Source organism: Amphibalanus amphitrite, unplaced genomic scaffold (assembly GCF_019059575.1).
Source record: "Amphibalanus amphitrite isolate SeventyFive unplaced genomic scaffold, NRLGWU_Aamphi_draft 001518F_arrow, whole genome shotgun sequence".
Classification (NCBI taxonomy): domain Eukaryota; kingdom Metazoa; phylum Arthropoda; class Thecostraca; order Balanomorpha; family Balanidae; genus Amphibalanus; species Amphibalanus amphitrite.
The window spans coordinates 22,182-49,360 of NW_024883011.1; the positions used below are offsets into that span (position 1 = coordinate 22,182).

At 47.8% G+C, this 27,179-nt stretch overlaps 2 protein-coding genes across 2 annotated transcripts in view; both read right to left on the reverse strand.

The window, feature by feature from the left end:
- Nucleotides 1–7,108: 7,108 nt before the first annotated feature.
- Nucleotides 7,109–13,131, reverse strand: LOC122373578. Its single transcript, XM_043351792.1, has 5 exons — nt 12,745–13,131; nt 11,645–11,745; nt 9,874–10,002; nt 9,316–9,522; nt 7,109–8,117 (listed from the first exon to the last, which is right to left on the reverse strand). The coding sequence occupies exons 1-5, from the start codon at nt 12,773–12,775 to the stop codon at nt 7,953–7,955; spliced, it is 633 nt and encodes a 210-aa protein (XP_043207727.1). The 5' UTR covers nt 12,776–13,131; the 3' UTR covers nt 7,109–7,952.
- Nucleotides 13,132–13,266: 135 nt separating this feature from the next.
- Nucleotides 13,267–27,179, reverse strand: part of LOC122373577 (optomotor-blind protein-like) — a 63,234-nt gene continuing 49,321 nt past the window's right edge. Inside the window, exons 7-12 of the mRNA XM_043351791.1 lie at nt 19,316–19,542; nt 17,867–17,950; nt 17,229–17,459; nt 15,468–15,587; nt 15,106–15,218; nt 13,267–13,578 (exon numbers count right to left, since the gene is read on the reverse strand). Of these exons, the coding sequence (XP_043207726.1) occupies nt 13,558–13,578; nt 15,106–15,218; nt 15,468–15,587; nt 17,229–17,459; nt 17,867–17,950; nt 19,316–19,542 (796 nt within the window). The 3' untranslated portion in view covers nt 13,267–13,557. The remainder of the gene's footprint in view (nt 13,579–15,105; nt 15,219–15,467; nt 15,588–17,228; nt 17,460–17,866; nt 17,951–19,315; nt 19,543–27,179) is intronic.

The following is a 27,179-nucleotide window of genomic DNA, read 5'->3' on the forward strand; positions in this document are numbered from 1 at the left end:
ACCCGTTGGGTATCACCTCACCTTGCTACGTGCGAAGTACATACTTACAATAAATGTTAAATCATTCGCCTTTGATCATGTATGCTTACAATAAATGTTGAGTCATTCGCCTTGGATCGTGTAGCTCGCATGCAAATACTAAACGTCTCCAATGACGGTGAAAGTTTGACGGGCACAACTCAGCTATATTCGCCTCCACGGCAAAAAAGTGGCAAATGCCTACAACAACCAGGATCCAAGTCACTCGCTGAATCATCAAGGCTCTTGAGTATCCTATCATGCAAAGTTGGCCGGAGACATTTGCATCGTTGCAAACGGCGGCGGTGTTGCCATGCAGCCAGGAGCAACATTGATCACCAGAACAAGGTCGGAAAAAGAAATGTCTATATGATATGGTTATTGGTCAATAACAATAGTCTTTAATGTGGCTGTGTTAGTCAGTGTTGAACGCAACGCATGCATGGGACATCTCAGAGTCTAAGAGGCAAGATCTCACAGACCTCCCAAAGGAAATGGTGCAAAGCTCCAAAACTCTTTTGACTGCAACTGCACCATCTACAGCTTAATCAATTCACAATTGTCTTTTACTTGGAATTAGAAACAGCTAGTCATGACCACTGATCACAAAAGGGTAAGATCGATAGCCAGCTGCAGGCAACAAACACACACAGCTCTGAGAGTGTCGAGTTGAGTTGTAAGGAAAAACGATATACCGCTTGCGATTCTGAGCACTGGAGCTCGAGTTGCATGTTTGCTGGTGAAGGCTTGGGTAAGCACATAAGTCCTCTACCATTTCAATCATCTTGTTTCTAAAGGACATATAGTGGGATAGCTTTAATCTAAATAAGGTAATAGTCCTGTAACGGAAAATTATGACTTAGTGCTTATTCCATAGACTATAAGGATGATTCAATGTGCTTTAACTTCATAAACGGGGCAAAGCAAGACAGAGGAGAAAACAACATCGGAAAAAAGATCACGCTTACATCTGCATCCAGCAACCATTTCCATGTTACGGTGAGAATGAGCCGCAGTCCTCAGCAAAGCAATCCTCAGCAAAGCAGTCCTCAGCATTGCGGCTCTGATTCTTTGGTTCTCCATCGAAGCTCCAATCCGGAAAATGGGAAATCGAGTGCACACGACAGCAGCGATAGTTACAGTAACCTGCGGAAAACACGGACACTGGCAAATGATACGCTCGTTCCAGCTGTTACCACGATGCTCATTTGATCAATTTACCGGAGAATCGTGTGGCCTGCCATTCAGACCATGCGGACAGAATAGGGAGTGATCCGGCTGATATGATGGGGTCGTGCAATAAGAGTAAGACTGACAGCGTGCCGTTATAGCTATAACTTTTTAATATTTTTTAACGTGTATTAAAGGCCTTTAATTGTGTACCTAATTCCTAAGGAAAAAAAACTACACATAAATATTCGAATGCACCTAATAAACGACAATTGAAATGTTTTACAGCGAAACCGAAGAAATGATGATCTGCGTCACTTACCGTCAGCGTTGCGGAACTTAAGCACTTCTAATAATGGCCTTTTCTTATTTTAATGAATTTGTTGTTTTTCAACATGACAAGACAACTAACTGGTTAGTCCTGCACTAGAAAGTTTGGCGTCAGCAACAGTCAAATTCTTTGCGACCTTATCAGTTGACAGTTAAGTTTCTCGTCTTTTTGTTGCTGCCTTGACGTTTTGGAACCAACGCTCTTTATAACGGCTTCACCCAATACATCTACAATAATTGTGCAATGTGCATATATACAATGCAACATGTGCATGCATAAGGAACATAAACGCGTAAACTTCGAATGTAATTTTTCATATGATACCCAATACCTAGAACCTTTAACCCGCGCACCGACGGGGGTCTGCGCCAACTTCGCACCGACGGGGGGGGGGCGGATGACCGCCCCCCCCTGAGATCTCGAGAACGAAGCAAGATAGCGACAAGCGGTAAACAACATCGGATACGCACGGTCAAGATCTACAATTTTTACTAAGGTCATTTTCAGGTCAGGTCAAAGATGACGTCACAGGGGTCGAAAAAGTCAAAATGGCGGCGCTAGATATGGAGAGAGTTTTTCTCGAATAACTTTCGAATTAGTCAAGATAGGAACAAACTAAGGGCATCATCGTGATCCTCTCGTCAATCCGCATCGAATGATATATATATATATATATATATATATATATATATATATATATATATATATATATATATATATATATATATATATATATATATATATATATATATATATATATATATATATATATATATATATATATATATATATATATGTTGACCTCGAAAGGTCAAGGTCAAAGGTTGACCTCAGGTCACGTGACCTCGAGGTCATCATGTATATCATTCGATGCGTCTTGACGAGCTGAACACAATGAGACCATCCACGCGTCTGTATCTTGTTCCTGTACGGAGTTATTGGCCAAAAACCTTTGGTGACCTTTGATGACGTCACATGACCTCACAGCTGCCCAACAGCAAAACAGACCTCAAGGTAGTGAAGATTGATCGTATATGAAGTCATGTATGGTATATGGGGCCATTCCGACCCGTTTTAGTGGTAAAAACAGGGAGTTGATTTTTCCCCTATTGACTTATAGTGGGGAGGTCGCGAAATTGACCTGACCTTAGGTCACCGATATCAAAATTCCGAGATAAACAAATTGTAGCTACTAATGACCTAATAACATCCTGCGACTTTCAAAGGCCTCCGACATCTACTGTAGCTCTGGCACGGTGACAAAGTTGCAAAAAAGTGACTTGAGGTTGGGTCATTCAAAGTGACCTGGTGACCTGACCTTGAAAGGTAGGAGGTTCAAACTTGCACATCATGTGTAAAACTGATGAGGAAATAGTCGTACCAAATTTCGCGGCGCTACGCGCCGCGGTTTTCCCGCTATTCGCGAAAAACCTCAGGGGGGGGGGCGGATATCCGCCCCCCCCGTCGGTGCGCGGGTTAAAGTTCTTTAGAACCAGCAGGCGACATATGTAGCTGGATTGACAATAGTTTACAAACTCACAAGTATAGCTCTGTAAAAATTCTGATCTAACTACAGGCCGTCATTTTACCCAACACCACGCCACAAACAGTAAATTCCTGTCTGCTGCCTCTGAAAGTCCAAAGTTCACATCAGTTAATCTGATACCGTGCTCCTGACAATGTGGAAAGGTCAGAAGGAACGACTACCTTCTTGCTCAACGAGATAACGCCGCCAAAATCTGACAAGGCATGTACAGAATCGTATTTACAGCAGCGTAGACAGGCGGCCCTCAAACTGACGTGAGCGAGCGTAACAAACCGAGCGCAATGTTTGGTGGAGTTGTTTGCCGCCGGTCCAGAGCACTGGACTGTGGGCACACCATAGCTCAGTCAGCCTCAGGGACAGCCTTGCCCCGCCTTGCTCAGCCCGACCCGCTGAGAGTCACGGAGGGGGTCGGCACGGCACGGACAGAGGGAAAGGAGTAAGAGAGAGAGAGAGAGAGAGAGAGAGAGAGAGAGAGAGAGAGAGAGAGAGAGAGAGAGAGAGAGAGAGGGGGGGGGGCACTGGAGGCATAGAGAGACAGGGCTGACAGGGTAAATAGACTGCATCCACGGGGTAGACGGGCAGGGTTGATAGCAGCGGAGGCGGACTCATGCCCCAATTATGACGGCAGCAGCCGAGTTCTGACGTCCAGTCATTCCGTGTGACGGAGTCGTGTCGTAGGCGAGGTCAGGGTCGGGGCCGGACCCAGCCCAGTTAGTGGCACCCACACCCCACTGGGCAGGGAGGCGGTCAGTACGGCCGTCTATATCATAGCCACTGAGCAGCGCAGCATCACCCGTGGAGCTGGGGATAATGAGCTGCAGGGTTGGTTACAATATTACAATACCTATCGAAGACAGACTGCACATAACGCAGACTTAACTGATCTGGCTACGAACGGCCGAACGCTGGCAATGGATGTGAGCTCGCCAGGACATTATTCATATGGTTATAACTAGTTTTTTTTTTCAGCACCCTTCGGTCACATTTCGACCTTTCTTCTCAACTGAATGCACATGGACCCCCGGGGTCGTGAGCCTATAGTGAACAGCGACAGTTTCATCGGGACAATACTTTCTCGGTTAGCGTCGAAACATACGCGTATGCTCATTTGCCTATGCAATTTACCGTCGCAATTTAATGTGACTGTTGAAACTGGGGCTGTTGGTGTCGCTCCCCTCCGCTTGCAGAACGGCAGATGCCGCATTTGACAGACTATGTCACTTTTATTCGAGCTTTAAGATTAATATGTTAAATTAATTTGTCCGTAATTTTGTCACATGAAACAAAAGGGCAAAGGAAAAGTTATTGTCCCGGGTTTGAAATAGGGATGGACTACGCTCAAATGGGCTGTTTGGGATCGGGGTCGGTGCCAGAGCACCTTTTATATCTGAGCCCAATTCCGAGGTCAGCTGTGACGTCACATCACCAACATCAGTTGACCTCACAACACCCACATCACCTGTGACGTCCCACCACTCACCTGCCCTCCTGCGCCGCTGTCCGGTGACGGTGGACGCCACATTGGGTGGTGTGTGCGCCGGTCCGCTGGTCCACACTGGTCCACTGGTCTCCACTGGTCCACTGGTCCACCCTCAGCTCAGTCCACCGTGTCACTGCGGCGGCGCGGTGCGGGTGTGGGGCGTGCCACCAGCCACAGGGAGGGGCCACACACGTCATGCCTGAGGGCACGCTCCCCAGCCGGCCAGCCGGGCCCCGGCTGACTGCGGACCAAGCCGAGGGGGCCGGACCAGCCCTCCCGGACCGTGGACCGCAGTCCGGCCTGATATGGTCCGGACATCGGGGAGAGACCACGTTCACAGAGACCCTGTTCAGTCCGATACGCCATACACAGAGAGACCGTGGTCAACCAGCACATTACGTAACTTCACATGGACTTTGGGCGTCCCAATATCAAGCCGTAACAGCTGCTAAATATATGTAGGTTGAGGAGGGTGAATTATACACTTTAGTTGAATTATACAATTTCGTGTTGTGTGTTGATGTGACCAACTGACGCCAAATCCTCGTTTGTCAAACTAGCATGCCGTGTTTGCCACATCTCGAAGAGATTGCATCATTGTCACTTGGTACACTTCCGTGACCGTGACCGCGTGTTTTGGTGTTATCGGCGCAAATAAAGACATTTTAACGTTCCTGTTACGGCATAACTTTCCATATCCATAAGAATATAGGTGCAAACTGCAATTATCTCTTCACGAAACCACGACATTAGCGATGAAGGCTCTGCCTTTGCATTGGTACGCACGCAGCGTGTCACGCTGGCTGTTTTTCTGACGTTTATACTGGAAAAAGTAGACAGCCGTACGTATCTATTTTCGCTCACGTTGTGAATATCTCGGCGACCTTGGTCCATGACCCACCGACCAGACAGACAGGCCTCCACCCCTTGCGCTACCAGCGAATCTGAAAACGAGCAGCCCTGAGCCCCGACCCAGCAGGCATCACTTTCTGCGCCTTTTGTATGATAGTTTGTTCGTTTGTTCGTTTATACTGTTGTTAGACTATAGGCCCTTTCGGTCTCAAGTCATTATACCAATACAGACCCGCAGGGATGGCAGGAATTAAGGGGATATCTTGGTCTGGGCGGTCACCCTGGTCCGCCACCGGGGCTGAGACCGTCTCAAGGGTCAGGTCACCCAGCCTCGCAAACGATCACCCCACCGCATGTGAGCCTGCTCCTGGGTGATGGAGCTACCCACGCCCGATAAGGTGATCGTACAGGCCAGAGAGCAGGGTTTTGGGGTGTTGAGGAGGAGGATTTGTGCTTCCTGAAAGTAGGTCAGAGGCATCAGAGCAAAAAAAAAATGTGTGGCCATCACCGCAGCCTGATTACGCGAGGCCCCCATGTGCTACCAGCGACATCTATGCAATATTTCGATGGCCCTCAGCGTAAGCGCAGCAGCGCCGTCAAAGCGAAGTCAGATTACGCCAGGCCCTCGGTGTGCTACTAGCGACATCTATGGGGTATCCAATTCCAGCCGGTCCTCAGCGTAACAGCGCCGTCTGCTTACGAGAACGAAACAGCCGGCCTTTAGTAAGCTACTGTAAAATAACTGGAAATATTCACCTGCCAAAAATCATTAAAATGTGTCCATTATAGGCGATAATCTAATTTTGTCCAGTTTCATACTGAGACTGACCACCCGTTACCATTGTGCTGTGTTCGATGACTCGATGACCATGGTAGGTAAAGACGGTCCTGTATGCAATGGTGCCAGTCAAATGTTAACTTGCATGTAAACAGGACGCCCAAAGCCATAGATAACATGATTCATGTTATCTATGCCAAAGCAAATCGCAGAGTTAATGTTTCAGCAAATATTGCGTTGCAACATCGCAACATTTCAGCGCTCTAAAGATCAAACCGTTGATGTAATGTCAGATCTGACGAATTCTTGGGAGATAGAAGTAAAAGAGCCCTGGAATATCTTCTTGCGACGCTGTAGCTCTACAATCTACATAGTGCAGCTAATGAGATATGAAATAGTTTATTAGATATGAAAAATGGAAACTTCGACTTTTGATGACCTCTGGTCATTTGACCTTTGGTCTGGCGCTATAACCACAATTTATGCTTTCATTCTGAGCGATTTTGACGCTGTTTCGGAAGCCGTTTACCGTTTATGGCTGCGCGACATATACCTACATTGGATCTCAAAAGGGCAGGGTCGAAACATTCTTTCGCCATTCTTGTTTACTTCTTTATTGTATGACTGTATCCCTGATGTACTCGTATGCACTGTATGACTCACTTTGACTTCATTTAAGTGTTGATCCCATTTCATCATGTGCCTTCTTCTCTGTATCTGCACTCTGATTCTGCATGACATATATGACGAGGAAATCATCTACTTTCTCCTCCATAGCGTGCGACTCTTTAAACATTGGTTTTTAAACGGCATAAGCAGCTATAGGCACACTGGAACGGTGGAAACAATATATACCTACTTATGTCGGCCCTATGTACGCTCAGGCCTCATTCCTTATAAATATATCCATGCCGATCTTATCTGAGAACTGACTCGGAAAGTGTGTAATATATTTTAGAAAATGATGACATTTATGCATCACGACTGAAGCATGCATTGACGTCGACATATGCAAAGTTGATCTTCATTTCTCATATGCAGCCGATTGCAATTCTTCCACCAACATTACGCATCATGGCATAATAATGATAGAGAATCTTTTATTGAAGTATAACATCATTATCGATTGGTATAAAATGTGGGATTGATTAGACGTCCCAAGACCTGTACATATTGGATCAGCGGCAGATACGCTAGCCTCGACATGAAAGAGTTTAGAGTAAACTCAGATGAGGCTTCAATGATGAACAGAAACTCATAAAAATATAACAGGCGACACAGAGCGAAAGACCTTGAGCGATTAACTACATGATTCAGTGCACCTTTCCCTTAGCGCAACACCGAATTGAATCAACTTTACAACATCAAGATATCGAAAAGTGGGTGCTAGCCGCGCTACATTACAACAACGAAGAGATATTGAATGCCTATTACTTGGTTACTTGGGCTGCCCAGTTACTAATATTCATAAATAAGTCAAGGTTGAAATGTTCTGAAGTGATCCAAGGGAAAAACAAAATGTCATGAATATATACAGCAATAAAGCTTTTATCAATAATTATACGAGTACTACGTGACCGTATGCACGGTGCAAAATATCAAACTTGGTTAAAGATCACTTTACATACCTAATAATATGACTGAAACAAGTAACAGCTGCAAATAAGCACTTTATTTAAAAAAATGCAAATTATGATGATCGATTCCAAAGGAACATCTAGTAAAATAAAATCACTGGCATCGACATCCATCACTAGCTAGTTGTCCACTGTGCGCATCAAGCCACGTTCTGAGGCTGCATAGCGTCGGGGAAGAGCATGCGCGAGATGTTGGCCTTCTTGTGCTGCTGAGAGATGGGCGCCCCTCCTCCGGGTCGACCCCAGAACTTGGAGAAACTCTCCAGATGCTGTACCGTCTCCTGCCAGTACTGTTCACGGGCCCGCTGTGAAGGAGAGGGGGAGAGAGCGAGAGAGAGAGAGAGAGAGAGAGAGAGAGAGAGAGAGAGAGAGAGAGAGAGAGAGAGAGAGAGAGAGAGAGAGAGAGAGAGAGAGAGAGAGAGAGAGGTTAGATAAATACATAACTATGATGCTATTTAGATTGTAGATAAAAGTACGGCAGTCGGTAGGAACTCAGTTATTCCTACAGAAGCAAGCTACACCTAGAGACGCGCTCTATATAAATTCAATCATTATATAGAAATCATTCTTGGAATTCCAAATACTATTATTAAATGTGCGCCAACCGTAATTAGCCAGGATTTTCTTGCCAATTGAGAAGGTCAAGCATGCCAGTGATGCAGTGTCCATCAGCGTGACAAAATATCCCAGTCTCGCCCGGGATTATTTAGGACTGGCATGCTCGTGTGACCCCGAACTACCAGAATAAGGTATACCACACACGATCCTGACACAATTCCCTGGCATCCACACACGGTCCTGACACCGTTCCCTGTCAATCCCGGCGGCGCGGCGATGCTCCGACCGGCGCCGAGCGGCGTATGTCGTGTCGGTCGTCCCGATTACCCGGTTACCCAGTGTCGGGTGGCACTGGAGCATCGATCAAACGTGCGGTGCCGAGCCGAGCTGGCCCCGCCGAACAGAGCGGGCCGTCCCACCCGGGGGACGCCGCCGGTCGTGACCCCCTGTCCTTCCCCGAACCCGCCGGGGGGCTGGGCACGTCATCAACCCGGTCAGACGCACCACAAAGACTCGCCAAAGGGATTTCTATTCAGCGGCGGCCACAAAAGGGCTTTGGTGTTGGTTTAATTGATACCGTCACAACCGAACTCCAAAGCTTCGGGTAGCTACAGACCATCCTCGTAAGTCGTAGCTCGTTCTCCCCTTCTACCAACCTGTTTCTCCTAATATCTTTCTGGGTTTTCAAGCTTTCTTGATTTCTTCTAAATCTAGTTAGTCTCTGGTTTCGTACACTTCCAGCTTGATCTGGTTAACCCTCTGTTTCTCCTGAAATGTCACTAACCGTTTCACACACATGTAAGTCACCGTTTGTTCTGAGTGTACAGTTAAAACCACCTGTTTCTTCCACTGTTTATCCCGGATCTGACGGCAGTAGTGACTCCTACCCACCTGTTTCTCCTGCTGTTTCTCCCGGATCTGGAGGCGGCAGTCACTCTAACCCACCTGTTTCTCCTGCTGTTTCTCCTGGATCTGCAGCTCCAGCTGACGGCGGTAGTGGCTCTGCTCCAGCGGCGGGTAGGTGATGCGTCCTTCCCTGTGTCGCGTCACGTCCGTATGGGGTAGCGGGTTGTACAGCAGCTCCGTGTCTGGCTGACGCCGAGGCCGACCCGTGGCCAGCTGCTTCATCAGCGGGTACACAGAGATGCCAGACTGGGGGCAGACAGGGTGGGAGGCGATGGGAATTGACCATGGTGATAGACAATGGTGGTAAAATAGTGATAAGCAGCAGCAGTTGTTGAACGTTTGGCGTGAATTGTAGACAAAGTTTTGAGCCTGATGTGGAATATGGAATAAAGTCAGCAGGCTGATGACGGAAGGCACATTTCTTACTGAAGTGCTATTACCAATTTCAAGTTCATGGTGTTGAACAGGGCTCATATTTGCCAAATATGATGGCAACGTACCAACGACAAGTAAAAGTCACTGCTCTTCTGTTATTTCCAGGAACCATGTAGTTAGATATATATATATGAGCAAAATGACCGGTCACCGCAGCGTTACCTCGTCCAGTCTGAACTGTCTCTCCTCCCTCGCGGCCCGCTTCCTCTCTGCCAGGATCTGCTTCAGGGCCTCTCGGTAGTGCTCGATCTCCTTTTTACGTCGACGCTGGTCCGCCGAGGTCGCCCAGCCCTACAGGGTGACGTGGGATCATCGTGAGGTCACTGAAACTTGCAGTTCTAAGGGAATGGCTTAAAAGTATGCAAAGTTTAGTATGCAAAAACATGCAAAAATAGACCATGAAGTATGCAATGTAGTACGTAAAGTATCAAGTATAGTAAGATAAGGCGACACCAACTCCATCGCTTTTACGTCAGCCGTGGAAACTTTATGAAGGGAGTGGGTGAGGGGCTGCATATCCTAATGAGGACTTATATTAAAAAAAAGTTACGACGATATTCCTTGTGTGAGGCTGACCACCAGTCAGTCCTCAGCCGTGCTGCGCTGCGCCATTCTGTAACCATATATTCCCAGAAATAGACGGGTGGCGTATCAGGTCTGCCACACGAGATTTAGAGTCAAAGTTAAAGTGCTGTTGCTGGTCGTCCGTTCAAGGTCATGTCCAAACACTTTAACACTCGGCCATCTGTGTCGGCGTTTCGACGATCGGCGTCACGAGACCACTCTAAAATGGCGGCTGCTCGAACCACATGCTGATGTAATCATATTCAACACGATTCCTACAAAAAAAAAAAAAAAAAACACTGGTGGAACGGGTGATTCAAGGTACATACCCCGCTCAGCGTTCGAAATTATGATAGATAACCGTTTTCTTTGCTTAAAATGAAAAATGATTAAACCTTATTAGGGAGAGCTTTCTTCAAACGGTACAAAAATGCCCAAAAAGATTTCTGAAAAGTTTTTAGGCTAAAAAATGTAGTGTACTCCTGCAACGTGAAAGACTTGCAATTAACATGCAAACTATGCATTGTTGATGAGGTGTCGAGGGCATGGACCACTTGATTGAAAAATATGATTTGATTTTATGATTCAATCGACTTCCGTCACCCACTCTTTGTTCGTTCCTCGTTCGATCAGTGGGGGCGAGTGCACTGCGTGCCGCTCTCGACTTTGTTCCGGTTCCGGCGCCGGTCTGAGGCCCTCGGACACGCGAGCTTCCGGCGCAGACGGTCGGGTCGGCGTCTGTCGGTGTTTTTCAGACCCCCGAGCTGGCGCCGCCGGCCTCTGAGGTCCCCCGGCGGCGCCTGGTCAGTTCAGGCCACCCGCCGGCGGCTCCAATCGAGCGCCGATGAGCGGCACGACCGACGGACGGTCACGCACGCAGCTGCACGTGGCCGGAGCCACGGAGGTTATCGGCCGAGGCTGCAGGACCCCGGTCAGATGATGAAGACGGCGTGTTGTGTAGATTACGATGCTGCGGCCGCTGACATCAAACGTAGGCTTTTGATGATGGAATCTCGATTTACATAGAATAAGATAATAAATCTGTCAAAGCTGCCAATTGCAAGTGATCAGCAAATTAATATCTTAATTATAATATCATATTTTACTAAGCTTTTGTTTCAATATCATCACAAATGAATATCCAGTGGTTTCTTGGGCTCAAAGATAAAGCGTGAGGGTTGATCAAAGCAACGGTGTGGAAACGTAACTGAAATTCGGGGCAAATTGGTAGCTTATAGATTGCAATTCGCAATTCGATTTTTGCAGTCGTAGCTCTGAACTCATTTATATGTAATTAATCAGTCACACAATCACAGAGAAAATGGACAGCACTGCGAATAGGAGAGCAGAGGTCAATCGAATCGCTCACCATTTTCTCAAAGAAGTCCTGTCCCTGCAGTCGGTTCTCCCTCCATGGCCGCCCACCGGGTCCAGCCTTCCCGAAGTCATCCAAGACGCTGCCAGAGGGCTCTGAAATGAACAGGGGTAGAAGGGTAAATAGGATGGTTCTGTGAAAATTGACGGGTGATATCGCATTGATCGGAGCTAAGCCGTATGCAGTGATGATAAGTAATCCGTTAAATGCTAGATGGGCATGATAATTGGTGAATGACATCATGATTATGCATTTAAGATTCCTAAAAAATGTTAAGTTGTCAAAATAGGAAAATAAATTGCTCACTGAGGTCGATAACTGTGCAGTCTCCGCCCCCAAAACGCGAAGCTAAAGCTGCCTTGCCGGGTAGGCCACCTGGACGGCACCGAAGTATTGCGGCACAGTCTAACTAACCTCCGCGTTCAACGCACTAGGAGGATTCGCATTTCGCCACAGCATCTCCGTACTAAGGTGTCTGCTTTTAATTTCATTTGTAGTTGGTACATACGTACGTTTAGAAGGCTCTTACGTAATTATCTCTCTTAGAAGGCTCTTACGTAATCACGTACAAACGTCAAACTCCTACTTGCGAATTGATTGCATTTACAATTAGAGCTGATCATTCATTAATTGAAGCGTTTTTAGGCCAAGGCCAAAGTCACTGTTCCCCACATAATGTTTCAGATTGTTAATTATTTATCTGGAAATTTATAAAATGCATCTGTTTAAAATAAAAACACAGGTTTTGCCATTGCAACGAGGATGCATTTATAGATAAGCAAACAAAGCAAAATAAATGTCATCTACACAATCCTTAATTTGATCACAATCCTTAATTTGATCGAACAAGATGTTCTTATAGCCTATAGTGTCTGTAAATACAAAGTTCTCTCTCTCTCTCTCTCTCTCTCTCTCTCTCTCTCTCTCTCTCTCTCTCTCACTCTCTCTCTCTCTCTCTCTCTCTCTCTCTCTCTCTCTCTCTCTCTCTCTCTCTCTCTCTCTCTCTCTCTCTCTCTCTCTCTCTCTCTCTCTCTCTCTCTCTCTGTATAAGTAATAAACTAAACTAGATCGAATCAGGAGGATAGTTCACTCACCACTATGCACCGCTGGCGTTGGCTGCTCCATGCCGCTCGTCGTACCTCCGGGGGGCCTCCGATGACCCGACCTCTGACCCGCCGTCTGCCCCTGAGCCGGACTGCCGACTGAGCCGCCTCAGGGCCCGCACTGGCTGTCACGGCACCCTCCCCCACCAGACGGGGGGCGGGGAGGGGGGACAGACACGCCAGGCGGTAGGTATATCGTCATTCGTCAGTCCCGACGGGACGGGGGGGGGAGTGAGGAGAGACGAACTGGGACAAGAAAAAGAGAGACGAGACGTCTTTTCAATGGTGTTTCAAAGTGTAAATATTAGGACTTGAATAACTTATTCAGCGAACAGTTGCGTTTTTACCAAACATAGCGTAACACATACGCATTGTTACGAGATCAACCCGCTCCGAGCAGGGGTGTTTAAGCACCCCCTTCACCCCCCCCCACACACACAGACACAGCATACCACCCTGCAGTTTTTGCAGATATATCAGGAGCTTCCCGGCTTTGTCATTGCAAAAGAACACAAAGCTTTGCAGCTCCTCGGTGTATTCCAGCCTTCTGTACATTTTTAACCCAATTATTAATTGAAAACAAGAGCTCTACCAAAAAGCTAAATTTGATTCATACAGGATCTTGCAAAAGTTACTTGTGATTCCACTGCTCCCCTTAGAAGTAAATGTAAATCAAGTTGATTGATTCGGTTTACGGTCAGTGGACTGCTTGTATGGCTGCGCCTTTTATCATTCCCAAGTACACGAAAATGAAGGTTTCCCATTCTTCTCTGTAGCATTCGAAGTGTGTCTGCTGGCAGGTGGTCACCGTTGGAGAACGGTTCTCTGTAAAAGACGACAAAGAATCAAAGTTTCTATTTGTCAAAAACAGAAGCCTCCGAAATGTTCCCAACATTGGTTTAATTAGGTAGGTATGTGACAAATGCTGTTTTAAGTGAAGCAATACTAAATAAACTGAATTTGATACTAGTTGAATCTGTAACAAATTTTGGCTGTAAAAAATAAAGAAAAAATGATGCAAGTGATTTAGGCAAAGGACTTTAAAGACGTGGGATTCCTAATTTCACATGCACGTGAATGGACTATTATTTATCATGCTTTTGGCGCTGCGTGCAAGCTGTGTATTAAGTTGTTTTGGGATAAAAGGGATAAAAGGCCCCAAGCTGATTGATATACATCGATTATTTCACAATCTCTGAGCAAGAAATAGCTATTTTCTACAGATAATTTGTGATATTAAGTTTAATTGATAAAGGAGCTCAAACGCGTAAGCACGACGATAGACATTCGATAATGGAAAAAGGCGAAGGAGGAAAAGAACGTAAGGTGGAGAGGAACTTTTTGCTACCCAAAAACTTTCACGAGAAGGTAATGGAACTGGGCGGCAAGGTCTTACAAGAAGATAAGTTTCTGGACACGTATTACGATACAAGTGACTTCAAGCTAACCTTAGCAAACTATTGGTTACGATCAAGGTCAGATGTCTTTGAGCTCAAGTACCCAACGGGTGGAGCAGATAGCGACTACGCTAGCCAATACCAAGAGACAAAAGATGAGGAAACGATCATCAAACAGCTCTGTCATCTTCTAGATCTGAAGAAAGAGAAAAATCCAAAGGTCAAGGAGCTAGCAACGCAAGATTTGGAGACCTTTGCATCCATTGAAACGCTGAGGAAAGTATACGAGCTCGATGGATGCAAGATATCCGTTGATATCGCGGATTTCGGTTTAGACTTGGGAGTCATATCTGTCCCCCAGGATAAGGATGAAACAATAATTCAGGCCACAGGCAAGATAAACGATCTAGCGAAGAAATTGGGCTGCACGTCTTTCGCTGATCTGGACATGAACAGCCTGGTGCAGGACAGTCTTCCGCAGCTTTCGCTGCATGATTCACTCCTAGATGAGGCTACTGGGGGAGATGCTTCAGTTGATGACACGCCAAAGGAAGGTAAAAGCGTGGACGCTCATGAGTGACGTCATCTCAGCAGACGCGGATGAGAAGACATCAGCATCTACAAGACTGTGTAGGACGTTTGCAGTTTGCAGCTGTTTTGACAATAGCCATATCGACAGCTTCACTGGTGAATGAGACAAGAAGAGGTCATCTTCTAAAGATGCAGCTACTTATTGCTAAGATTTAGCAGAGCTTTGTCAATTCTCGAAAGTGTGTCGTGAGTGGAATCACATGCTTGATGAAATATATGTGTCAGTGTCAATAAAATATATGCATTGCAGCAAGTACCAACATTGTTCTGAGTTCCTACGCTAAAAATATATAATTCTTATGCCAAACATGTACGCATCAGCTAGGTTAAAAAGAAATCATATTGCTGAATGCCAGATACTTACATTACGAGGTTGAATCCCGAGACCCACGGATAAGTTTGTTTGAGTCTCATTAACGTTGGCAGTGTTTACTCTGTCTCTATTTCGTCGCATGTTGCGTATTTGTCTCGAAAATCCTGCATGGGTAAAGACATATCGTCTGTCATGACACCACGTTACCACGAAAACGTTTTAATACCATAGGAGAAAAACAATATATATTGGTAGGTACTCATGCTCTTGCATATTGAGTGAAATTACAGTTGAGTCGAAAATGTCAAATTCCTTTTCTAGTTCCAGGTTCTCATAAATCTATGGATAGTTGACTATTCTTTTTTCTATAACAAATACATTTTTTAATTTATATGATGTTATTCGCTCCATACCAGTTTCGGTGAAGATGTCGGTTGAATTTCTGACAATCGTTCGGTCGTTGTCGTCTCGCTGGATGTCAGTGAGGGTGCGTCGATTGTCGGCCGATAGTTGTAACGTGGATCCGGTATCGTCTGTAGGTAAATAGGGCGTCTGCTCATCATACAGATCACTGAACACTTGTAAGATTAATATCATATTTCTTTGTAGATTATTTCAGCATTTCAAACTACCGGGCTTCTCAAAAAAGTTAGACGGATTTCTTTTGCGAATAGAGGACCCCTAACAACATTTAAGCAAAATCAATGCACGTGGAAAAACGGAGAATTTTTCGTAGATTTATATGACACCATGATTTGAGCTTAAAAAATGAAGCCGTGGTCTTAGAAAGTAAAAGCAAAACTCGTGAAATTATGCTTTCCCAGACTACGTCGGTCGGTTCGACACCACGGAAGATCCGCAAACACTTTAGGGCAAAGAGAGCAACATCTTGAAACAAAATTTTCCACATTTTTGACAAGTTTCTGGCTCGAGGAAGTGTTAACAATAGGTTCACGCAATTCAAGGAACACAGCGGCGGCCATAAACCCAATCAAAAGCTCACGGCGAACACCACTCGTGTGAGAGATGCGCTACTCAGACTGTCAATGGTCAGCGATATCGGGTGGCTCTGGCGACGTTTTGGAGGGTTCTGCAATTGCAGGATGAGCAGAGATCCGGAAACGCTTAAGATCCAATGGTTCCAGCAAGACGGTGCCCCGCCAATACCGCTAAAGAAAAACGGGAGGGGCTGTGGGAGCGTTTCGGGCGGCGCGTGATCTCGAGGTTCGAGACACGCCCGTGGTCGGCGAATTCTCCGAACGTAACCCCACCGGACTTTTTCCTATAGGACCACCTCAAGTCCCAGGTGTACCGAAACCACCCAAAAAGTTCCGAAGATCATAAGGATGCAGTGAAGTCAGCGGTGTGCCGTCTGCAGCTTTCCGTGGGTCGTGCTGCAGCAGAGGTCGCGCTGCGCCGGGCTAAACTGCGCATCGAGCAAAAAGGGAATCATCTCGAATATAACCTCGGCGCGGCTCAGAAAGGCGACTGCCGAGGATCGAAATCCCCTCAAACGAAATGTCTTTGATGAGGCTTTTAGGTGATACCCAATTATGTTTTGTTACACTGATACACCCTTCAATACGTTAGTTATAAAATCGTCTAACTTTTTTGAGAAGCCCGGTATAAATTAAGATGTCCGATTTCGCAGCTTGAAAGAAAATAGTCAAAGAATAAACGGCGTGTCAATAACGGAAAAGAATTATATAGTGTCCCTTGAATAATATATTGAGCAGCCTTTTCACCTCCATCAGTAGGTACTGGGAAGTCCACTTAACCCCAAAATCTTGGTTTTGGCACATTGCATGACCCGTCATGTGCCAAGTCATAGATCGTTATCTATGGTCAAGTTTATTCGAGGTCAGATGAGGTCACTAGAAGTTCACTGTGACCTAAACGTCTTCCAAACAAAGGGGTTGTAAGTCATTTGACAGACAAAGTTTCCAAATGGTGTAAATTTAAGCCGAATTTTTGCAACTGACCTTAAGTGTGAGGTTACCCATGGCAATTCAACATCGGGTACCATTGGGTTCCTCTCGTGGACAGACACGCTCCTTTTCCGATCAGCTCTGAAGTGTCTAAAAACGTTGTTCAAAATGAGGACGAAAACCGACTCATTGATTTTGAGTTATATCATCCAAGTCCGAGCCCTAGTGTCGCCGCTCAGTACCCACCGAAGCTGAGTCGGATCTCGACTCCGCGCGCCCTCGACTCCGAGTTGGTGGTGAGGACGCGGTTGCCCAGACTGCGGCGCTGCAGGCGGCTGGTCAGGTTGGCCGCGGTGCCGGGCGGCCCGTCCTCCGTCACCTGCGTCACGTTACGCTCCAGCTCCGTCACGTTGGTGACGCGCCGCTGTCGCTCAGCCTGCGTCACGTTGTTGGTCAGCGTGACGTCAATAACGGGATCTGTGCGGAGACGAGGGACGCAAGTTACTATGACGCAACAGCACAACAATATCTTAAGAATTTATCATGGCTAATGCCGTTTACTACCTTTGACTTATAGTTTTAGACAACATACAATGCGATTTATGCGAAAGAACGAAGCAGCAGGTATAGTCTCTCTTTGAAGTATCGTGCCTCGAAAGTATCGCTATCGCTCCCTGGTTTGAGAGCGCCTGGCTTTTGAGGGTCGGCCGCCTTGCTGACCCATAATACCGTGAAAACGGTACGGAAACGGCCAGACGGCCAGTCCTAAAAAGTCAGGGTCCTCAAAACAGGGAGCTGAAGCGATACTTTCAAGAGAGACTATACATTACTTATAGGCTATACAGGTATGTAACTGTAAGTATGCATTTGCGCGTCCATCTCACCTCGTCTACGATTGGCAAACTCTCTTCTAAAGAGTGCATTTGCACTTCCAGTTCTGTTCAGCGTCAAATTGAGCGGTGCTCTGCCTAGGGAAAGGAAATCATTGTCAAATGGTCGATATCTGATCTTGCAAAGGGTTTCCCACGTCTATTTTAACCCTCGCCGGCACAGGGGGGGGGGGGGGTTGATGCAACCCCCCCTAAGGTTTTTCGCAAATAACTTGCGTAAAAAGCGGTCGATCGCGACGAAACTTTCAGTACCCTCGCATTGATCAATTTTACACCTACCCTGAAAATTTCATGACCCTGGCCTTAATGACCTTTGACCTGTGACCTCTTTTCTGTGACCATGTTTGGCCGAAATCGCGGTTCGGCGCATGTCGGCTCGCATTAGCCGCGCGTTTGCAAGCTTTTCGTGGTTTCAAACGTTCAAACATGTTATTTGATGTTGCTCCCATGCATTAGGGTGGGTGTCAAGGTCACCTGAAGGTCAGGTCAGGTCATTGACCTTTGGTGACCTCGGGTGACCTCGGTTCACTTTTTCGAGTTTTACATGTTTCTAGGCTAGTTTTTGGAGCTGAATTCGAATTTAGCAACCATTTGAACATTTACGAAGTAGTTTTGGTGCCTTCGTAACATGTTACGAAGCTTTCCGAGGCGGTTGACACGTATTACGAATACCCGTCACAACCCTTACCGGTTGACCTGACCTGACCTGACCTGACCTGGTCTAAATGCTTAAAGACATCATCTATGATCAAAACTAACACGATATTCGTGATCAGCACCCCGGAAAACCACATAGCAGCCGCACTTTACGACTTTCTAACAGGTCCCGATTTTCCCGGTTTTCGGGTCATTGACCTGACCTGGAAGGTCACCCGATGACCTAGGACCTTAAAATTGGGTATCATCGGCTTCCTCTCGTGACGGGCAACACGCTCGTTTTTTCCGCGAAGCTCTAGCTCAATCAGGGGCCAAACGCGAGGGGGGGGGGTCGTACCAACCCCCCCCCCTTGTGCCGTCGAAGGACTCAAAATGGCCTGTGCCGGCGAGGGTTAACGAAGCACATGCCTCTAAAAACTGTTCTAAAAATTGCCAATTGACAATTATTTCAAAGAACCAATCGATTATTCGATAAGTAAGCCGAGGACACAAATTGGTAACGGGGAATCTCTGACCTCAAAACGACAGTCTAATCCCAGTCACCGTTCGATGTCTCTCGGACGACGAAGATTCTACGCCGTCCGGCCAATCCCGTTCAAGGTCGGCAGGGGCTTGGCTGCGGTTATGGAACGGAATTGGACGGACGACGTAGAATCTTCGTCGTCCGAGAGACATCGAACGCGAGGTAAGCATTGATTTTGCTCAAGCAGCAGTGCTATGAGCTACGGTCCACGTGAGCCATTTGACGGACGCAGACCAACCATGTCGCTGACTGACGGCGCTCACGGGGGTCAGAGAAGAGCAGGTCACCGAAGGAGGGCGCCACCGCCGCGCTGCGCAGTCCCTGCTCCAGCTGTCGACTGTTGACGTTGAACGTTCCGCGGGGACGGCGAAACAGCTGCTCGTCTGCGCGTGTCCGAGGCAGGGTCTGCCGCAGCGAGCGACCGGCGTTGCTCAAGCCTGCCGACCGCGGGTCAGACAGCAGCGGCCGCCGGGTCGGGGACGCTCTCAAACTGAGAGAAGATGTGAGCGGAGCTGATGTAAGTCGAGATCTCGTCAGGGGAGGTGACGAAGAGGCAGGTGGCAGCGAGGTAGCTGGTGTTCGAGTGACTGGTGTTGGCACTGATGCGGGTAATAAAGGCTCAGTCATTGATGTGGCTGACGGCATTGCTGAAGATGCTACGGCTGCTGATCCTGGAGTCGTGGGAGGTGCTGCTACAGGAGAAGGAGATGTTGGTGCAGGGGTGGGAGGCTCTGGTATTGGGGTGAGAGGTGTTGACCTAACAGTTGGAAGCGTTGGTACAGGATCAGGAGGTGCTGCCGCCGGGGTAGGAAGCGCAGCAACGCTGGTGAGCAGTAGCATCAGCTGCGCCATCACCGAGTTTAGCAGGACCTGCAGCTTCATCGCGATGCGCACGGACCCCACAATGACAAGGTGGTCATTGGGACAGTCGCGGAGGTCCGGATCAACCCAAAAGACGATGAAATTTACCAGAGTAGATCAGCTGAGGCTTTTTCACCCTCAGACCGTAAGATCTTCGACCAAACCAGCTGATATCACAGCGACTAGAACTGGATCATCAACACTATCACGAGCGACGAATGACAGCAACGCGACGCCGACTTAGCGTCTGCTGTGACATAGGCAGCACCGGACGACGGTTACACTCGATTCCGTGCAGTACTTCTTAACAGCTATCACACCTTTCGAAGTTAACTCACAAACACTGCACACTGTGCACAGCCTCACACTTATTCACAGCCTTCCTTGCACTCCCCGCGATCTCACTCGGCTCAGCCGCACCGTTCGCTGCCCGCAACTCCGCGCGCGCGCTGGCGCGCGTCCGCTTGACAGCCGCCCACGTGGCCCTCCTGACATCCATTGCCGCACCGGTTGCAGCGCGCGGGGGTGGATGACGGACGGGCGCGCTGACGGCGGGGTGACGGTCGGTCAGCGAAGGACGTCACCGGGTGTCAGACTATCGTGGTGGACCGACGACCTGGGCCTGTTTCACGGCACGACGCCACAGCGCGATACGCTACGCAACGGTATTGATGCGGCGTTTGAGCCGAATTCGTTTCAACGTTCCACTGTTGCGAGCGTCCGGGGTTGTTGATGTTTCCGTGGAAACCCTACACACCGATAGGCGTACCGCGCTGTAGTGTCGTGCCGTGGAATGGGCCCTGGGTGCGGACGAGCAACCACGCCGAGCTGGGCTGTCCACTCCGAGAGAAGTCCAGGCGGTCAGTACAGACCGGACCCGGACGCGAGTTTACGATACCCGAAATTCTAGGTTCTGCTTGGTGTCTTTAGTCGAGGAATGACGCTTAGAAAATGACGTTACTCGCGTACTTGGCCGGACCAATGGCGCAGCGCAGGCGCGCCGAGCCGATCCAGGGGTTCTCGATTTTAATAGCGTGGATTCCGAGGTTTGACCGCGAAACGCTCGCGAATTCGGAAGCACCAGTCGGGGAATTGGAAACGAATTATATGAGCAGTTGCTGATCAGCGTTCCAGTGTGCATATCCTAACAAATATTGAAAAATAACGCCCTCCTTTTCAACGCTCAGAACCAAGACATGGAGTCGTTAAATCAACCTATGAGTCGTGCACCGTCTACAGACTCCTTAACTGACTTACACCTGCACTTATCGCTGATCGCTTGAAGCCACTCAATACTCATCTCATGATCAAGAAGGTCTTTGTGTCAACAAGCAAACGTAGGAACTTCCTGAAAAGCATTGGCATCACCTACCCCAAACAACACTGGATCAGCACAGCAACAGCCCGCCATCTGTTGTAAGGCAGTCGTAAGCGGTCGAGTTCAACAGAGACTTATCAAAATTCAAGCCAGTGACAACTGACACAGTGCTGACAAGGCATTCCACCAGTGCGGCCGTAATTTCGCGAGGGAGTGATCGTGGCTGCCAACCTGAGTGAGACAGAACGATCCAACGTGACGCATCTCGGCTGTATTTCTGACTTACGAGGTCGGAGGTTACTACACATTACGATAACTTTATAAACGCCTACTAACAATAATTGCATTTTTATAACAGTTATAGCAGATCCATAACAGATCACATCCATAACACATCACAGCAACCACACTGACGACGAGAAGAATCGCGAAAACTAAGGCTTGTGCGTTACCATTGTGACTGTTTATTCTATTCTATACATAAGCATATCCTTCAATGGTGCTATAAAAAACGTTTATAGCTACTCTTAGGTCTAAATACCGACTGGCTAGGTTCAGTGCGTTAAAAAGGGTTCGTGAAGGACCAGCAACCGAAAGCTCCGTTCAATTTACCAGGCGCAACGCTCTTCAGCTCTAAGTGAGCAAACCTCTCAGGTGAATGATTTAGATAGTCCAAAGATGAGGCCCGAATGCGGAGAACGCCGGAGCATAGACGATCCTTCTACAAGTACACACAGTAAATAATCAGACATGGTTGAGTTTTATTCACGATCGATGGCAACACAAGTCTGACTTGTGGACTAGGAATTTGACTAGGAATTTGACTAGGAATTTGACTAGGAATTTGACTAGGACTTTGACTAGGAATTTGACTTGTGTTGCCATCGATCGTGAATAAACCTCACACAGCTAGGTAAGTAGGTACACATATATTGCTCCACGAGAGTGCACTCGAGAGCTGGGAAAACAGTAGAACTCCCGTGCAATCTTGCCGCAGGCGGCGTGTGCTGACTGATGTGTGTCCGCCAGTCTGACCATATAACGGCTGGTCCGTCAGGTCCGGTTCATCGCTCCTAGCCTTGCCGTAGGTCGTGCAGTACCGCTGGCAGCGCTACTGGCCACCAGACGTCGGCCAGACTCAACACTTAGGTGCGATATTCTTCATCTCTGGCGGCGCATCCTCTGTGACATTTTGTGCAAGAACAGCTCCATTGCCAGTATGGTCAGACTGGTAACAATTCCCAGCAGCAGCAGACAGAAAACGGGCATTAGGTTATGGATAGATAACTCTGCAAAGCCTTTAGGTGGAGCACACATGCTGTAATCAGGCTTCCAAACAGAGTGTATGAGTCGCGACACTACGCCTGTTTGGTACAGCTTCAGCAGCACCTTGGTGATGGCCTTCTTGAAAGCGCTCCTTCCTTTTGGAATCGCCATGAAGAGTACGACTGGTTTGATCGGTGTAGTGTGCAGCGGGACATAGTTGCACGCCTCTTCACCGAAGAAGTGATAAAGGACGTCAAAATCACCGAAAATCATCAGTTTTGGTTCCAATGTTTGCAGATCGCCTTTTGCCACACTATCTAAAGCTACAAACCTGTCACCAGTAATTGATCGTCGATACAGCTCCCGTTCGTCGGGATCGAGGCTGGATCTAAGCTCGTCCAGTTTCCGAGCGCCTGAGTACATGGCCAAAGTCCAGTCGGGCTGTTCGACAAACTCGCGAACACTGCTGATGGGTCGCACGACTCTGGGCACCGCCAGGAATGACATCAAGTTGGCTGTGTAGTTAATGAAGATGAGGATACCCAGGAACCATCCGATGATCGTCGCTGTGCGGCCGGATAGCGACCGCGGCGTCCTGTGCCAGCCCTGGCCCAGCACGGTCAAGGCCATGGCGAACAGACACGAGCCCCAGCCCATGTCGCGCACCAGCCGGCCGTCCTCGGCTCTGGCACTGTTGAACCGCAGCGAGAGGCGCAGCACCAGCGAGAGAGCCAGCAGTGTGGCAGCCAGCGTCCACCAGACGTCGGCGCCCAGCGGCCGCAGCAGGCTAGCGAACATCGCTGGAGACAGAGGCGGCGTCCCTGCTATGTCACGTCGAACAAAGAACGTGGGACTCCAGGAGTCGAAGGGCACACCATTTAGGAAGTCGACCGCGGCGATCCTGTCGGGTGTGGTGCCCAGCCGCTGGAGCGCCAGATCGGCGCGCCCGCCGACCAGGTCTCCAATCACCCCTATCCAGGTGCCGTTGCCATCCAGTGTGCCGAAGCCGTCCGTGAGTGGTGCCACCATCTCATAGCTGAGGCCCAGCTCTTCGGCCATGATCTGCCACAACTGGAAGAGGACGTTGCTGTAGGCCAGCGAGCCGTCCGGCCGCTGCTCCACAGAGATGTAGGGCAAGCAGTTGACGGCGACAACGCGCAGGGGTCGGTCTGGAGACCATTCGGGTCCCGGTCCGGCGGACCAGCCTGGTCCCAGCAGAGCCAGACCTCCACGATGCTCCTCCATCGGTGCCGCGCTTGTGCACTCACCGCCACCTCTGGCGAACTCGGAACAAGTCGACCAAAATATCGGCCGATCCCTGCCGCATGGGTCGATGCTACCACCCGCTAGCAGAATTTCACCGCTTCGTGTTCACCCTTTGATCCTCGTGAAGGCTGTGCGACGGCACTGTATGGGGCACTTACGGCGCATTCAAAAGTCTATGGGAGTCTGACATGGGCGTCGCCACCACTACGGACACGACGGACAGTGTCCGTACAAGTTTGAAAGGTCCGAAAACTTGTACGGAATGTCCGTACAAGTTGAGACGACCGAAAACAAGCTTTGCAATTAAAATGACATAAATGCCGCAAAAGTGTTAGAAATAATGCTAGATTTCCGGAAAAGTGCTCAAAACGTTTCAATTTTTGACGAGGAAGACAGCGATCTTATCACGTTTTTTGATGCACATCTCTTTCAAACTGTATGTATAGTATATCAGGTATACTATACAGACGCGCTGTAATTCCGGAGGATCGTGCCACCTTGAGTGAAGTCGCTCTCACAGGACGGGGGACAGCACAGGGAACACACATAATGCAGGTCACAGAACAGGGCCCGCACAGGGAAGGACAGGTTCGGGCTCAGGCTAAGGAAGACAGGGACGCAAAGCATACGATCAACATGGTTACATCCCTGAGAGCGGGTTGTGTCACATACCATGACGCATATGAAGGGATAGAATACCGCTCTAAGGGGTCATACAAATATCGCATTCGTACTTGTCTGAAGGAGTCTCACCATTTGTAGGACATACGTGTTTCTCAGCTATTCAAAGGGCCCAATGGACGAGGGATGGCATTCTAATACGAGGAAACCGAAACAATGAAGGAAACCTAGTGAAAGTGCCTTTATCGTCCTTAAAGTGACAGTTTTGAGTTGAGGTCGCCAAAATGGGGTCCCTGGTTTGCACTCACCGGTTTAAGCACTAACAACATCGAGAAATGCCTCAACTCGAAAATGTTTAATTTCAATGTTGCAACACTTTGGATTCAGAGGGGCTAATGCATTTGAATGTGTGACGTCAGGTCAGCGCAGATGTAACGATTTTAAATCTTTAATACTAACTAGAACGTTTGGCAGCGCGCGGTGGTACACTCAGAAAACACTTTGAGAACATTTTTGAATAAGGGCTCATATGAGTGCCAAAACAGGGCTCAAATCTGTATGATTTTAAAATCGGGATCAGTTAGGCGCCCTTTTCGGGCTCAAAGTACATTAGCCCCGAAAGCGGCATCAGTTCGTCTTCCTTTTCGGGCTCAATTCGAGCTGCGTTTTAGGGCTCCATACGACATTCCGCCATTCCGTCTTTTGCTGTTTTCAGTGCCATGTGTTGGTGTACCTACCGCCGTGATTTCAAAATGAATGGTAAGTTATTAGTTATCAGTTATCGCTATCTTTTAGAAAAAATCAAGATGTTGATGCTCATGCCATTTTAATCCCTTATCAATTAAAATTGTGGTGGCATTTGTTCAGAAAAGGTCTGATCTACAATTGTGGCGCCGTTGATATGAATACGCACGGGTTTGATTATTCGTTTTTCTTGTATTTGCGCCACATGAAAGCATCATATCTGGATTCAGGATGTCAAATAGTGTAGGAATGTGCAAAATTTTTGTCTGGTTCTTCGTGATGATGTGATTGAAGCAATACTTTCAAGGGTAGGTAAGGATTTTGTTACTTGTTCGTAATGGTTATCTTGATGCTCAACTAAAATTAATCCTAACCTTGCCTACTAACCTATTAAGTTAAACTTAGTACCAATACCTACCAACCTACAACCTATTTGGATCTTTCATATACTTATAACATGCTGCTGCTTCTGCTAACATGCTGCGGAATGCTGGTTGACATGATGGAATGCTGGTATGACAGTGTTCCATGTTTCAGAATTTTAGGTGAATAACCACACATGATGGGGAAAATATTTTCATCCTAAAAATATGACAAGTGGCTTTATTTCATCTTTGCAAAAAAAAAAATGTCAAAAGTTTGATTCAACAGCCAGCTGCCAGGTTACGCATGACTTGACAATTGATGCATCTACTCTACATCATTTCATTTCAGATCCTTTGAAGGTTCTGACAAAATCTGAGGTAAAAATGGCATTATGCAGTTTTGCGGAAAGACTAAATCTATCTCATTTTGTCTTCAGATTTTTTTTTATTGGGACACCCAATTGAAATCCAATTTTAGAACACTGTGACACCATGCCTGTGTGCCAAGTACGAGGAAGGGTCTACAAGTATACATCAAGATAACCAATTATGGACAAGTTGAGACTTGAGTCATTTGTGGTTACAATACCTTCAACTGCATGATTTTGCACAACTTCCATACAGGCATCCAGACTGGAAAAGGTTCAAGTCCATACTTATTCTGGTGCTTGAATATGGCAGTTCAAAGATGGAAGGCATATGATGCTACAAAATGAAAAAAATAATTCAACTTACAAAAAATAGGTATTCATATCTATCCTAAACTAAACTAACCTAAACTTACCTAACCTAATCCAACCCAACCCAACCACCCCAACCAGCCCAGCCCAGCCCACCCCAGCCCAGCCCAGCCCAGCCCAGCCCAACCCAACCCAAAACCTACAGTCTAAAACCTAGAGCTAAAACCTGCAGCCCAAACTGGAAAACATCCATATTAGAGTTGCAAAGTTTTCCCAATGGGCTGCTAAAACCTGCAGCCCAAACTGGAAAACATCCATATTCCATATGGTACGCCGGACGCCCGTGAAGCCGTCATGCGCCGAAGTTCGGCGCAAGCTATTTTGCAATTTGCGCTGAAATTTCTGCATTATTTGCGCCGAAGGTTAGTGCCCTTTTGCGTCAAAATTAAGCCACTTATACAAAAAGCACGTTTACATCTGCTGGCCAAGGTTTTATAAACCAGACAGAACGCTCTGGGCCTTAACCACTCCTGACTCCCATGTTTCAGCGTCCAAATTAGTTGATGTTTCCATGGAAGCTGAATACCACAATACGTGTAGCGCACTGTAGCATCGTGCCGTGAAATAAGGCTCGGGACGGAAGTTCCGGGGTCACAAAAATTGGTGTGGCGGTGTTGTCGCGGCTGGCGGGCTCCAGCAAGGGGTTTAAGCTTACGACACCACTCTTGTTTCAGGAGAGGTGTCAGCGATTCGAGACTACTTGGGCATGCGGGCAGCGGGGTCGGCGTGGCTGCCTGCGGCTGCGGCCACACATCTTGGCGTCCTGGAGGCGGAGATGCTGATGGTGGCATGAGTCATCACTGGCTGCCCGATTTCCATGCTCCAAGACTCGCCGTGAGGGCCGAGGCGGGCGTCGTGCCGATGGAGAGATGAGGAGGGATGCGCTGGCATCGCGCCTACTGGCGAAGGCGCTCTCCCTCCCGTCGGAGGACCCGCCGCGTCGTGG

What these genes read in the sequence shown, in the direction of transcription:
- LOC122373578 (XM_043351792.1), bottom strand. Translation starts at nt 12,775, where the DNA reads ATGGAGCAGCCAACGCCAGCGGTGCATAGTG. An exon ending in AACGCCAGCGGTGCATAGTG is followed by an intron (nt 11,746 to 12,744) that starts GTGAGTGAACTA and finishes TGTTCATTTCAG; the next exon opens with AGCCCTCTGGCAGCGTCTTG. An exon ending in AGAAACAGCAGGAGAAACAG is followed by an intron (nt 8,118 to 9,315) that starts GTGGGTTAGAGT and finishes TCTCCTTCACAG; the next exon opens with CGGGCCCGTGAACAGTACTG.